At 36.5% G+C, this 13,752-nt stretch overlaps 1 protein-coding gene across 4 annotated transcripts in view; it reads right to left on the bottom strand.

The window, feature by feature from the left end:
* Positions 1–13,752, bottom strand: part of CTDP1 (CTD phosphatase subunit 1) — a 96,040-nt gene that overhangs the window by 66,105 nt on the left and 16,183 nt on the right. For 3 of the 4 annotated variants that reach the window (XR_012053956.1, XM_072924198.1, XM_072924197.1), the window contains exons 3-8: positions 12,656–12,749; positions 11,089–11,217; positions 9,611–9,761; positions 4,531–4,616; positions 3,313–3,484; positions 671–1,753 (exon numbers count right to left, since the gene is read on the bottom strand). Coding sequence is in view for 3 of the 4 variants with exons in the window: in XM_072924198.1 (XP_072780299.1) it covers positions 671–1,753; positions 3,313–3,484; positions 4,531–4,616; positions 9,611–9,761; positions 11,089–11,217; positions 12,656–12,749 (1,715 nt within the window). In the remaining variant the exon portion in view is untranslated. Of the gene's footprint in view, positions 1–670; positions 1,754–3,312; positions 3,485–4,525; positions 4,617–9,610; positions 9,762–11,088; positions 11,218–12,655; positions 12,750–13,752 lie in introns of all 4 variants that reach the window. The other variant, XM_030265607.4, reaches the window with a different exon arrangement.

Genomic DNA, 13,752 nt, shown 5'->3' with positions numbered 1-13,752 from the left:
GGCCAGCAATGAGGGAACCAAGTCTCAGGTTGCACCCAAAAAGACCAGTGCTAGAAGCTAGAGCTGCTGACTGGTAGCTCCTCTATGGCAGCTACTAGTGGTACATTGTTATCCATTACAGCTATGGAAAAACAGGCAGCTTTATCAAAGACAACCTAAAAGTTATGCTAAACTCTTACATTTCCTCTGACAAAACAATATAGGTTAAGCACAGTGCAGTGACAGGGTATTAGCAGTCTCTTAAAATAATGTTTGAATTCCATACCAAGTGAAACCATGAGAGGTTAATCTAAGAAACTGAGAAAAAGAGCACTGCTATACCTTTGTAACAAGATGATCATAAACTTTTCTTTGACACAAATATTAAGTTTCTATTCAACAGCTCTGAGTCTTTGACTATTAGTATCGCCAGTTCTTAACAAAAAACTGAGACATGACAGATTGCATCAGAGAGTATTTAGTGGGTCTTACTTTTAACAATTAAACGTCACATTTGAGCAAAAAAGAAGATCAAGATCCTTTTTAAAAGGCTGCTAAGTTGTTTTAGGAAGAATCTTTCCTTTGATTTTGATTATAATCTCAGTTAAATTAAAGTCAGTTACATTTGTATAATCTACAAAAGAGCTCAAGGCATGAACTCTAACAGAGTAAAAGGTGCTCAAATACATACCAGTCCTTGCTGCAATTAGATGTGTTGCTTTATCAGGATCATCAGCACTAAGTACGAGATTCTTCACAATTTTAGCTCCAAGTGCTGTGGCATGATAGTGTTCCCGTGTCTTTTCAATAGGGAAGTTTGTTGGGTAAAGTCCGCTAAATATTATGGTTACGTCTGCCAAGACTTTACTTTTTAGTTCTGGTACTATTTTTCTGATGTCTGGAATTTCCTCAATCTCTTTTTTCAGGTATTTATCATACTTTGTGTAATAATCAGTGTGAACTCGCACAAGGATCTCCTCAAGGTATATTAAATGGTCATCATCATCTGTATCATCTTCCTCCTCTTCCTCCTCCATGCTCTGATCTAAGGACTCACCCATTGTAATTCCAGACTGTTCACTAATCTGTGATTCTGTTTCGGCTTCCTTCTTGTCTCCAGACCCATTTCCTAAATCACAAAGGCTTTCCTGTTCACTTTCCTCTTGTGCTTCATGATCAATTTTTTCCTGGATATTTTCATTAGGCAAAGACTGTGTGTCCCCAGAACAGTTCACCAGACCATCCTTTTTCTCACTCGTACCAGTGCAACTCTCTTGCTGCAAATTTTCATCCTGCAGAGGTTGTTTGGACTTCTTCCAACTTCTCTTTTCCTCATTCTCACTATCTGATACAGAAGTGGATGACTTTTTGCTATCCAATCCGTCATCACTTTCACTGTCACTAGATAGTTCAAAGTCCAAATCATTTATCTTCTCTTGGGTTTGCTGCTTCTCTGTAACTGTTGTATCAACTTGTTCGGAAAAATTCTGAGATTCTTTTGTGTTTGCCAAATCATCAGTGACCTTACTGTCCATTCTGTGACCAATGCTATCATTTAAGGAGTCCTGGGCATTAACTTTATTATGAGAGTTCACATCCCCATCAGATGTTTCACTGCTTACAGGAGTACTCCCATTTTCAGTGCAAGTGTCCTTTGCAGTTTTCTTGAGACCATTACTGTGTTCTTCTGCACATATAACATTCTGTATTTCTTCAACATCTTTTGCTGAAATCACTGCTGAATCCAATGCTTCAGGTTTTGTAGAGTGGTTTGCTAAGACATGGGCAAGAAAGAAAACAGATACATATTTTCCCTTTTTTTCTTCTTTTCAGATTAACCAAAATTTAATTTTCATTAACCTTAAACACATAGTTTACATATGGACTTAGATTGAATTATGCTTGGAAGTGATCACTAGGCTTTTCAAAATTGTTAAAATTCTCTAGGTGTCAGTGATTACTAGAAAGGACGCTCAAACATAGCAAACATTACTTTTGTAAAGTTACATAGGCAGCTTTTTTTCTTTAAATCACAGGTCATAACTAATTATTTGTTAACTCTGCAAGCATTAAAGGGTTTATCTTGTAGTGTAAGTTTTATGATTACAACTTAGAGCAATGAAAATAAACAAATGGGGGACAGGTGGGCAGAATTTGCTTCATAAAGTCCTAATCCAGAACAACAGTACAAGAACTTTATGAAGAGCCATGTCTTTCATGTTACCTAATTTTCGTAACAAAATAACTGAACTTTAGTCCTTGAAAAGACATACGTATTTTAGCAACACTAAGATGCTAATCATACTCAATTTAAGACTGATGAAATGCAAGTGAAAGTGTAATAGAATTAAAAGTAGAATAGTTTCAGGATGTGTCAGCAGATGTCTGCAGAAGTAGAGAGACAATTAAAGAAACTGCAGACTTCCAAAAGGTTGCACACAAACGTTCACTGGGAACACTGTGTGAAATCACACTACTTTGTCTCCCTTTGTGTGCATGTTCCTGCCCTGTAAGGACAGGAGTCAATTGTAGAGGTCCTACATCATAGTGACCTGATTCAAGTCAATCATACTATTTCTATTGTTGTATTGGACACTTCTATTTCAACAAGGGAAATGGAGTAATGCCACAGGTATTAAATTTAAAAAAAAACCAAACCCCTTGGCTAAACTGGAAAAAGCCCGACAATTCTTACGAAATTGTGTTTCAAATACATTTTGCCCACAAATAATTACTGATCTAGTCATGTGTACTTTCCAAATCCATTATGTGTATTACACTGCTGAGACATTTGAACATAGGGTTCTCTTGTGTCAAATGCCAGAATACCATGTGCAGTAGGTGCTAAAAATTCACACTAATTTTATTAGCACAATTTAGACTGGGAGGCAAGCAGATTTCAACATTCATTTCCAGCAGCATGTTGAGGCCAGAGTTTATTACCTATTCCTCCAAGTCCCAAGGGCAAGGAAGGGGACTGAAGAGGTGAAACCTATAGAGAAGAAAAAGTCAGCATGTTTTACATGGGGGTATGAGGGAGAAACTGTCACCCTCTACACATTCTTGAAGAGTTTGATGTATTGCCAAATCAGCTCTCAGCCACAACACTTATAACTGCTTCACTTCTGCTCTGGTTGATGCCAAAAGGAGTGCTCTCTGTAAGAACAGTCTGGTTTTACCAAGCTACTCACATTTGTGCTGCCAACTTCAATAATTTGGGATTGTCCATCTGAGCACAGCTGCACTATTACTAAGACCATGTCAATGACTTATATCAATCATGTTTGAAAAGTGGACAAAATTATAAATGTGGTTTAAAAACTATCTAATTACCTTTCTTCTTCATTTGCATTTCTCTTGATCCAGGAGGTGCATTAATATCTCCTATCCCCTGAAAGTATACATATTTCTTCACAGTTATCAAATTGGGTGCAAACTTCCAAACATCCTCTCTATCATCAATGATGCAGACCATGGAATCTCCACAAGGAAAGAGATCTCTAAGGTACAAAACAGTTGATAAATTAAACAAGTTTTAGAAATTTATGTAGCAATGAAAGCAATTTATATTGATGCCCTGGTTTATTATGCCAGGGCATATTTATAAAGCCAGCAATATTAAAATTATGGATAAAAAGGAAACAGCTCTTTTAAAATCTGTGTCCTAAAGGCTAAAAGCAGAAAACAAGAAACCTCTATATGAACAAATGATTACAACATTTCAATTTGGTTTTCACTGGTTTTTGTTAACCAATAGCCCAAAGTCAACTATCACAAGGTCAATACACTACCTATATACAGACAGGTAAAAGACATGAGAAGAATTTTTAAAGAGTAGATTCATTCAATCCAATGAATTGGATTGAAACAGAAGTACTAATATCACCCATCACCTAGGTGGAAGAAGACGTAGACTACTTAAGATGCATATAAAAAACAGAGCAAGAAAAGAAAAAAAGCTTTTCATTTGCTACAATCAGGTGTGGAGAGGCAATAACTTTATTTCATAAAGCAGCATTAAACATATCTATCTTAGAAAAAATCTTGGCTTTATACTCTGAAAAAGATCAGAATGTGAACTTAGACTAGAATATGAATTCAAGGCTCTAGATAACCTAATTTCAAGAAACACTGGGAAAAGAAGGTGCTTTTAGCACATTTGAAAGCCAGAATACTCGGTTTTCAATTATGGATTAAACTCAAACTGAGAATTCTGGTTTAATTAAAACACTCACAACATTAAAGTCATTATACAGGATCACAAGACAAGGTGAAAATATGGTTGTTATTACAAGAATGAGTGTAAGTGAAAACATGATGCCACGGTATCACACTCGTACTCTTCTGCTACCACAAAACCCATTAAGTAGAAGAAATGCTGCAATGCCCAACACCTCAGTTTTACTGAGGTGGTGTAGATGTTTAAGAGGCAGACAAAGAAGGATATAAACACATTAAGTGCAGCGGGAGTAATTTTTATTTTATTTAGCATATCTTTTCTGTTTGTTGTTGTGGTTTGTATAATGCCTAAGACCCATATACATACCTAAGGTTCCCAGTTTTAGAAAATGGATCGATACATTCATCCCTTGACAATATCCGATGGGAAAAAAGCTTCTTTTCAGGGTCCAAAAATCCTTTTGGAAGAAAAAATTAAAAAGTTAATGTCCAAGATGTTTGTTCCTTATTTATATTTTATACACTTCTGCTATTTTAATTTGTGCAACAGCAATTTTAAGGCATGAGATCAGATGGGAGAAAGTATAGTGGATCAGGTATTTGTAGCTAATTCAGTGAGATTAATTAAAAAAATCTGACCTAATTTTCTTTCAAGATGGCAAGAAAACTGAATTTGTGATAGCCAAATTAATAAGGCTGAAAGAGAGACAGTAGGTGATAGACACATGATTTTTGCAACTTACGTTATCTCTCTATAGTTGGTTCTTTAAAGCTAAATGCTCTCCTGAGCTCATTATGCCTAGGGACTGCAGAGAAGTCTCACAAGAGTTGGCAATGTGCTGCAATATTTAGGCACAGTACGAAGTTAAGAGACAGTTCCAGCCAGAGCTCTTGCATTTGTAGGTTTTAAGTTGTACCTCTAACAACTATTTCAATACATTTACATATAATGAATATATCCTGGGACCTCTAGAAATATTTAGGCTCAGTTGTAGTAAGTTTTCTGACTGCACTCTTCAAAAAAACAAACCAAGAAACAAAAAAAAAAATCCCCAAAACAAAAAACAGAAGCTGTACTAGCTGATCTTAAAGCAAGATAAAGCGCTATTATTTAGGAAAATGATGACTCGGGTGTACAAACACACATGTACGTGCTTCTGAACCTAGTCTCCACTAATGAAGTTCACCTTTGTGAGCAGAACACAGCCATGTAATTGCTTAGAAAGAAACAGGAATACTACATGCTAATCTGTATTTTTCGTTTTACTGAATTTGTACTGAAACTAGTATTAACTTCTCATTATTCTTATGACTATTACAAGGCAGTCAATACTTACTTGGGAACCATCTTTTCAAGATTTATTGTTTTTTACTTTAAATGATGGCCATATTAAAACCAGAAACAGAATTCAAAATTCAAAATGCTCAAGGCCTTTTAACAGTCTAGCTCCCAAGAGTACCTTAAGTTGGGACTTCAAAAACAAAGTTTAAAAAAGACCTAAAAATCAGTCATCACTTCTGAAAGTTGATCCTGGATGTAATTAATATTGATGTGTAATTGGAGTAACTTAAAACCCATAAAAGCAAGAAAATTCTGAGTTAAGGACAGAGATTCAACCTTAACTCACCCGACTATGCTTAAGAATTGATGCAAACTCGTAGAATCATCCCCTGTAGTGAGACCCTTGCAGTACCTAGGCATAATGAATTGAGAGAATTAGCTATAAAGATTTATTGCTGTACACACGTATACTTTGACAAACTACAAAAGCTGTCACAGAAGTTGCTGTTCTCCCCAACAAAATTCTCTTCTGCTAATTGTCTGAATACACAGGAACTCTCTACACTGAATTAGACAGAAGTGCACTGATTACATGGCAAAACTTCACTGAAGCACTCAGCAGCAATGCTGCTGAGCTAAAACTGTAAGAAAAATGAAGTTGAACTAAAAAAGCCCAAATGCAGAAAGCCTGGCTGCCTGAGATTAGAGATAAGGTAGCATTCCAAAGCTTCACAGTAATGCTTTATCACTAAACTAAAAGCACACTGAGGACAGAGCTCATCAAAGATCCATCTGCAAAGACACAAGCCCACCTTAGGAGAGTCCAAGGTTAAGCTACCTGAGTAACAACACAGAAAACAGCACTGGTCTCTTTTAAAAAAGCTCTCTCCAGGTCAAACTAGTTTCTTTTAGATGTTCCCTAGTCAACTAAATCAACATAACAAACAATTTGATGTTTTCACATTTCAGGGAAAAGGCAGGTAACATTTCATTAATTTCATCATTTGTTTTCTTCAACACACCAGGCACCCACCAAAGTCACTCTCTCACTGCTCTGAAGCTGGACAGGGGAGAGAAAATATAATGATGGGTTCATGAGATCAAGAGAGACTGGGACAAACTAAGCTTCCACTTAGTCTCATTCTCATAAATTAGACACTGTGCTAGGTATGCCCCTAAGTTTCTTGAACAAACTGAAGACACCACCACATTAGGAGGGACTATCCAGTAGACTCACCTAGCAGAGACTATTGTCCCAGTTGTTTGCTTCCCACCTCAGACTGGCTCTTTGCACATAGACTTACTAAAAAGTACTGCCTGCTCTTAGATAGACTCTTAAAAAAGAAAATTCATAAGTAAGTAAAACCTAAGTTAAAATCATCAGAAGATACAATGTTGAAAACTAACTCATATTAGGGATGTCTCAAATCTTAAAGATTGAGTTAAATAGCAGTTCCCAGGAGAAGTTATACAACAGCTGGAGCCAACAAGAATTTGAATAAGTCTTTTTATAAATAAAACTAAAGCCGAATTTCTGACTAATCAGGTTACCTTTAGTTCTACTTGAGATTCTACTTTACAACCTGGAAAGATCTGTTGACCAAATCTTTCAAAAGCTAGGACAACTTCAGACACTGGTGATTATACATACACACTGTATACATTCTGTAATATACTTGCTGTAGCAAATCATACCTATGAATGCCCTCAACTTGGTCATACTTCCTAAATTTCACTGTAAATTTGGAGTGATTTCACATTGCTTTACTCTTAATAGCTTCTGAGCTCAAAATTCTCTGTGGCATTTTACAACTAGCTTTTAAGCTGACGTTTGTTTTAAATATACAACTTCTCTTATAGAGACTAGAAAAAGAAATAGTCCAGGGAGCTCTAGATAATAAAATCCGAAGCTCATCTTCATAAACATACTACCAGATATCATTTTTTAAATGTCAAACTAAAAAAGGGCTCAAGATAAATTACTATTTTTTCAGCAAATATGAATCGTGTTTACAAATATCAGCTAGTCCCACTTAACAGCTGGCACGAGTCATTTGAGATGAAAGAAAAGGACTGACAAGATGTCATCTCTTTTCAAAAGCCTTCTAGGACATGAAAGGAGCAGCTCAGGGTTCAGAATTCACGAAGATATATAGGATGACTACAGGGGACCTAAGCAAACAACCTTTGTCTCATAAAAAAGATCCCCAGCACGCATTTCAAGTTCTTTCTTTATGTAACATAGGGATAACAAAGTATCAAACTGACAGCTCTGTGAGAAACCATTTAACCAATACTGCCATCAAGTGCTCTCCACATGTATCAGCTATGTATTTCTCTAGTATTGCGTTTTGGCTGCACAGGTGGACTAAAAGCTGCATCCAGTGCTTGTCCACAGACCTTCAGCTGAAATGATCACCAGCACTGCACAAATAACCCACTTGCAGTTTGAATGCTTTTGATGAGATTAAACAGGTTTAGGCAGAAATCCATAAGTCTGTTGGAGACAGAAAGCAGCAATACCCTAATTTGGTGGCTATTCCCACTATGGAATAAAAGGGGTAGCTTGAGCATGATGACCTCAGCGTCAGCTTGCGGCAGCACAGGGACTGCAGGGTAATCCACACTGGGGCTCAGAGACTAAAATGGGCAGAAGGTCAAATCACACATTGAGAGAAGACAGGGAAAGCACTCAGACATCATGAGTTAACTACCTCTGCAACTCCTCCCTGGTGCTGAAGGCCATTTGCTATACAGCTTCTGACCTTAGGCCAGATCATGGCACACAGACCCAGGTGAGGTAGACTTCCCCATCACTTTTTTACTACCATATACTGAGACCTAGTGCGTAAGAAAACTATTCCTTTTTGCCACAGAAGAATGCATTCTAAGGACAGAAAGGCACAGATTTGTTCATGCATTAGCAGTACACAATAGAAACATTCACTTGGATTGGCAGGACAGGACATGCCTTAAACCTTTCAAGGAGTATTAACTGGAGTCCACAAATGAACATCACATTCTGATTACAGAAATATTGTATGTTGTCATTCAGAAGTCTCTTATAATTGTCATTACAAGCCTCTTCTATGGCATTTAACATGCATAAAAATTTGTTTTGGTTTGGTTGTTTCTTTTTTTTTTCCCTAAAGTGTTTTAGAGCTAACTAGGACAGCTAGCTCTCTACCTATTTTGGAATCTCCCTTTCTTGTCAATAAGTGGGATTACTGGGACATTGTTGTTCGAAACACTCCTGGCAATACGACACAAAAAAAGCAAATGTGAAAGACAAAAAAAAAGCTAGGAGACATGGAACAGCAGTATGGATAGTTTGACAGTCATAACCTAAATTATTATTAATTATATTATCTTAGACCAACAGACTTGATAAAGGGAAGTTTGAGGAGAAAATGTTCTTCTGAATGAGAAGACTAAAAGTGATTTTTACCCCATTTTGACAGTTTAAAAACATGGTGTCCTTCCTAACATGATTCAGACCTATACACTCAAATAACCAGGGCAGGTTTCTTTTATACTTCTTGGAGAAAAAAAACCCCAAACATTTCAGCCAGTGACACACACAATAGACTACTACCATTATAATTCAAACACAAGTTTTCACTTGGAGAAAATATTTTTTAATTTTTGAGAAAAATACGTGAAAATATTGCTAGATTTTTGTTTTTCATGAAGTAAGTGTATCTCAGCTTCAGGAAACGAACAGAACTGCTGTAAATAGATTTGTAGCACCAGAGCTTCCTTTGGAGAAAGGAAACCATATAGGGGCAGCGTTCCTCACAAGATGAAATGATGTCACACTGTTGAATTTTACAGAATAGTTACAATAGATTTGTATGACAACTGAAGTTGCAGAACACTGTTAGGGTCCATCAACATAATTGCTTACCTAATAAGAAGGCACTAGTTAATCTGATTCTCTAATCAGCAAAACAAAGCAGATTTGATGGGGGAAAAAAAGGGATTATTTCTAAAATTACAGGCCATACAGGCACTGCCTTGTAAACAAGCTGAGAATTCTACCCACAGGACTATTTAGGAGGTGGCTTTGCCAAAACAACAAATACTTGAAAACAACTGCATAAAGAATATTAATGATATGAGTATGAAGGCAGGGTAGATAAATATTGTTAAATGTAACATACTACTCACCTGCAATTGTATGTGCATACAGTCTGCTGCCAAAAGTAAAAACATGTAATTCATAGAGCTTGGCAATTTTTTCCAGGAATTCCTTACAATGAGGACGCAAACGTGTGTGCAACATAGGCTCACCTCGACCTAACTGGAAATGAAATATTCCCTAGAAGAAAACCATGTTGAATATTATCAAAATAGCAAACAAAAATGTCAGCATTCCAGAGCTACCCTCTTCCCTCACTTCAACTTTATTTGGTCCTATTAGATCAAAGCAAGCTTTGGCCACAAGATTATGTGGATGAATAAAATCCAAAGCATATTTTTGCTCTGTGCCATGCAGTCCAACAATAAGGCTTTAAAATGCAGGAAGCTGTACTGTTGAAAAATTTATGATGCAGGTGCCTTTCTTTCAAATCTTTACTTATGGGAAACCAATCTGACAAACTTCTCAATGTGCTTGTTTCAGAGAAGTTCAGCATCTCACTCCAATCAATACTTCACATTGAACTTCTGACAGACTCATTTCAATATGCATTGAGCTCAAAGAAAGTATTTTCTCCATCCAACAAAGTCTGTCTATGGAAACACAGCATCAGACAGCAAACCAGGAAGGAAGCTTACAGATAAAGATCCTAGTTAAAAACCTCACAATATTTTAAAACTTATCTTTCTTCAAACCATGAATTTATACTGATAGAGGCATAGCCTTTCAGACAGGCAAGATTTTTTAATCTTTAAGCTGAATATTCATGGTTCCCTTTCCTCTTAATTGCAATGTACATTTCTATCTTGCTTTTTCCTAGCAATTGTGAACATATGCTAAGACTGCTGAACATGCAAAAATAGCAAGAGGAAAGAAAAGAACTAAGCAATCACAATTTGCATGATATTGATGTTGGAGTTTGCATCCTCTTGTTCTAGACACCGTACACATTTCAACCTGTTTCTTGTTTTAGAGCTTCCAAATTAGAAATGGTACAAGCCAATAGCCCTTGTCAGTTCAATAACAAGTGTTTTAATGAAGAAATTAAACCACAACACACAACCTCTCCCCTCCTCACTCCCCCAAAAAAGATTCTTAAAAAAATCCCTACACATACTCATGGAATGACAGACATAGGAACTCACAGAATTGCTCAAAAAGGGACTTTGAACAGTAATTCACTGTATCTGCCTCAGACTTGGTAGTCACATTACTGAGTACTCAGCTTGTGAATTGCAGAGGAAGGAAAGTAGAGATTAAACATAGCTACCTCAAATATCTCTCAAAATTATTAAAAAGGAAAAATGCAGGAAAGCATGAATGGAAGAAAGAAAAATGTCCATTTAGATGTAGAGAAAAAGGAACATGTTATAGAAGACTTGATTCTCATTTTCTTCTTCAACTACAATTTTACCTAACCAGAGAATGTTCTTCTAAAGAACCATCATTTAAATATTGTTAGAAACATTCCTATTGTTATATTGGATTGAAAGGTAACCCCAAATACCTTATTGGACATTTGCTGGCAGTGCTGTTCTGTAGTATGGATCAATGTCTGGTCCAAATCTACCATGAGCACCAGTTTTCTATTTCGATGTAGTCGCTGTTGATCTTCTCTTCCCAGCTGCTCAGCTTGCTGTAACAGAAATATTCACTGCTAAGCTTAGCTTCATAGAAATAAATTAGGTTTATCACCCTTTGTATACTGCACACATAAGAATCCCTTCTGCTACAAACTAACTGCACAAGAAATGATGTCTCAACATAACTGTTGCAATGGCAGCTGTGGAACAAATTTTTTATAGAAAAAAAAATGCTTTCAAAGTCTACTCTCAGATCCTTGTGACATTATTAACTCTTAATATTCAAAAAGTCAACACAAAACTTTCAAATGTAACAAATAGGTAACCACTGACTTAAGGCCCAGTGTCCTGACAGGAAACAGCAGTAGCTTTGAACACAAAGTAAAATTCATCAGTAGGTGTGAGAACATTTCACTGCTATGTCCAGAAATTTTACATTATTAAGTACAATATGTCTGAAAACCCCACACTAAGTAGAAATCTGAAGCTGCTGGTGACCAAAATGACACCTGTGAACTTCAAATTACAGAATGTATGCCTTCAGACATAAACAGCTACGATTATGCAGTGCCACACAGGCACTAACATTAAGACCTTATAATCCAGTAAATATTTACTCATCCTGCACATATTCACAAACTTCCCAAGTACCACATGAAGTTCCGTGTTCACCTGATTGACTTCTCATAGCAAGTTGCAGTTCAGCCCTCAAGAGAGCTGAACTTTACTTTTAAGTTAGAGCACTACAAAGCAGCAAGGATCAAGTGCAAACTGCCCTTTGAAACACTCCTCTATGATGGGAACACCTCTAGCTGGTTACGTCTTCTCAGTTCCCCTCACTGATGTTCTCTGACGAATTACCAGAAAAAAAAAATCAAGTAGTAACATAAAAAAGTATAAAGAGACCAGGTTGATAAAGAAGATAAACAGAATGTTCATCTTCAAAATAAACATGCTCCTTTCCCCCTACACAAACTGAAGGATAAACAAGCATATTTTGATAACTCAGATGGAACTATTAATGAATTCAGAATACTTGGAGTATTTGAAAAATAATGAAATAATTTTACCATCCAGGTAAGTTGCAGCAAATTAGCTTCATTATATCTAGTGGGTCAATTTCAAGGTGAAAGTTAAAGCCAGGCTTCAGAGACACTGCAAGCTTTGAACAGATGTCAGCTAATGGAACTTTTCACTAACTGTTCACACTTGGTGACAAAAATGTTCAACTATTAAGTTTACAGGCTGTTGTCAAATTGAAATCTTTGCAGTACACAGCTCTAAAAACCACCAGTATAAACCATGAGAAAAATCAATCTACACGAAGATAAACTTACAAAACCCCGAGGCCACTAATGTACAACCCCAAATTCCTCTTCAAAGGGATGCCAAACTTCCTGTATCAAGTACATACAACATTTACAAAACTACTATAAGTTTCTCAACTGTGGAGCTACTATGAAAGGTGTGAACATGCATCATGGTACTTACCTCAGAGCTAACTTTCAGTTCTGGGACACTGTGAACCATTGATACAGTTGCTGTGGATAATGGCACGCTCTGTTTCCCATACTTGCTTCGTATCCTATCACACAGAGAAAAGAAACATCACATGAGAGAATAACAGTTTGGTGAAATGTTAAACACCAAAAAAATGATTAAAAAGAGCTATTTTAACTAGAACACTCTTTCAAATTCTTGCTAATGCAAGCTACTAGACAAAATGAATTGAGATCAAAAAAGTTCATCAGAAAAAACTGGGCAAAAATTCACCATAGTAAGTCATACTTCCATAAAATTATTTCGTAACACATGAAACTAAGATAAAACACATCTGTATATTGATTTGCACCAAAAAACAAGCTATAAACTAGGGAAAACTACCAAACCACTCAAATTTAAAACTACTCAGTTTTTTTTTTTTTTCCTGCAATTATGTACTTGTTTTCCAAGGCAGAGTATGAAAAATATAAGCAAAGGATATGCAAAGTTACTCTCTGCACACAGAGTGATTTATGGGTGACTGCTGCTTCAAAAATGGCATTGAAAAAAAAAATCACGTGTGCATATACAGATATTGACGCACAATAGGTGTCACCCTTGTGTGCATACATAACTGTGAGACAGTGTGTGTGACTGCACATGAAAACTGAGCAAATAACCCTGTATAGGATCCCTTTCACTAGCTTACATTAACCAAATTATTAGAAATTCTGACATCTCACTGATGATGCAACAATATTAAAAAAACCTTCCATAAAAACTTTGTCCTAGGTGACACATGCATATCTTTTAATTCTTTCATGTACCAGTCCCTTCAAGGACAAGATCTGGTATCAGATCCACAACAAGAGTTAAACCAGATTTCACTTTGTGACAAGCAAACTGCTGAGGATCAACTGTACTGAGCTGAGGCAGACACAACCACAGAGAGGTATCTTTCCCCGTATCATAGTGTATGGCAGCATTGATGTCCAGGTACAAAAGTATTTATTTGGTCTGAAGTCTGTACATTTCAGCATCTTACATCCTTTGCTTCAGAGTTTGGAAAACTTAATCGTCAATCATAAATGGTCTTTTAAATGAGC

The sequence above is a fragment of the Taeniopygia guttata genome, chromosome 2 (assembly GCF_048771995.1).
Source record: "Taeniopygia guttata chromosome 2, bTaeGut7.mat, whole genome shotgun sequence".
Taxonomy (NCBI): domain Eukaryota; kingdom Metazoa; phylum Chordata; class Aves; order Passeriformes; family Estrildidae; genus Taeniopygia; species Taeniopygia guttata.
The sequence above is the reverse complement of the archived record's forward strand: the minus strand, read 5'-3'. Positions and strand labels throughout refer to the sequence as shown.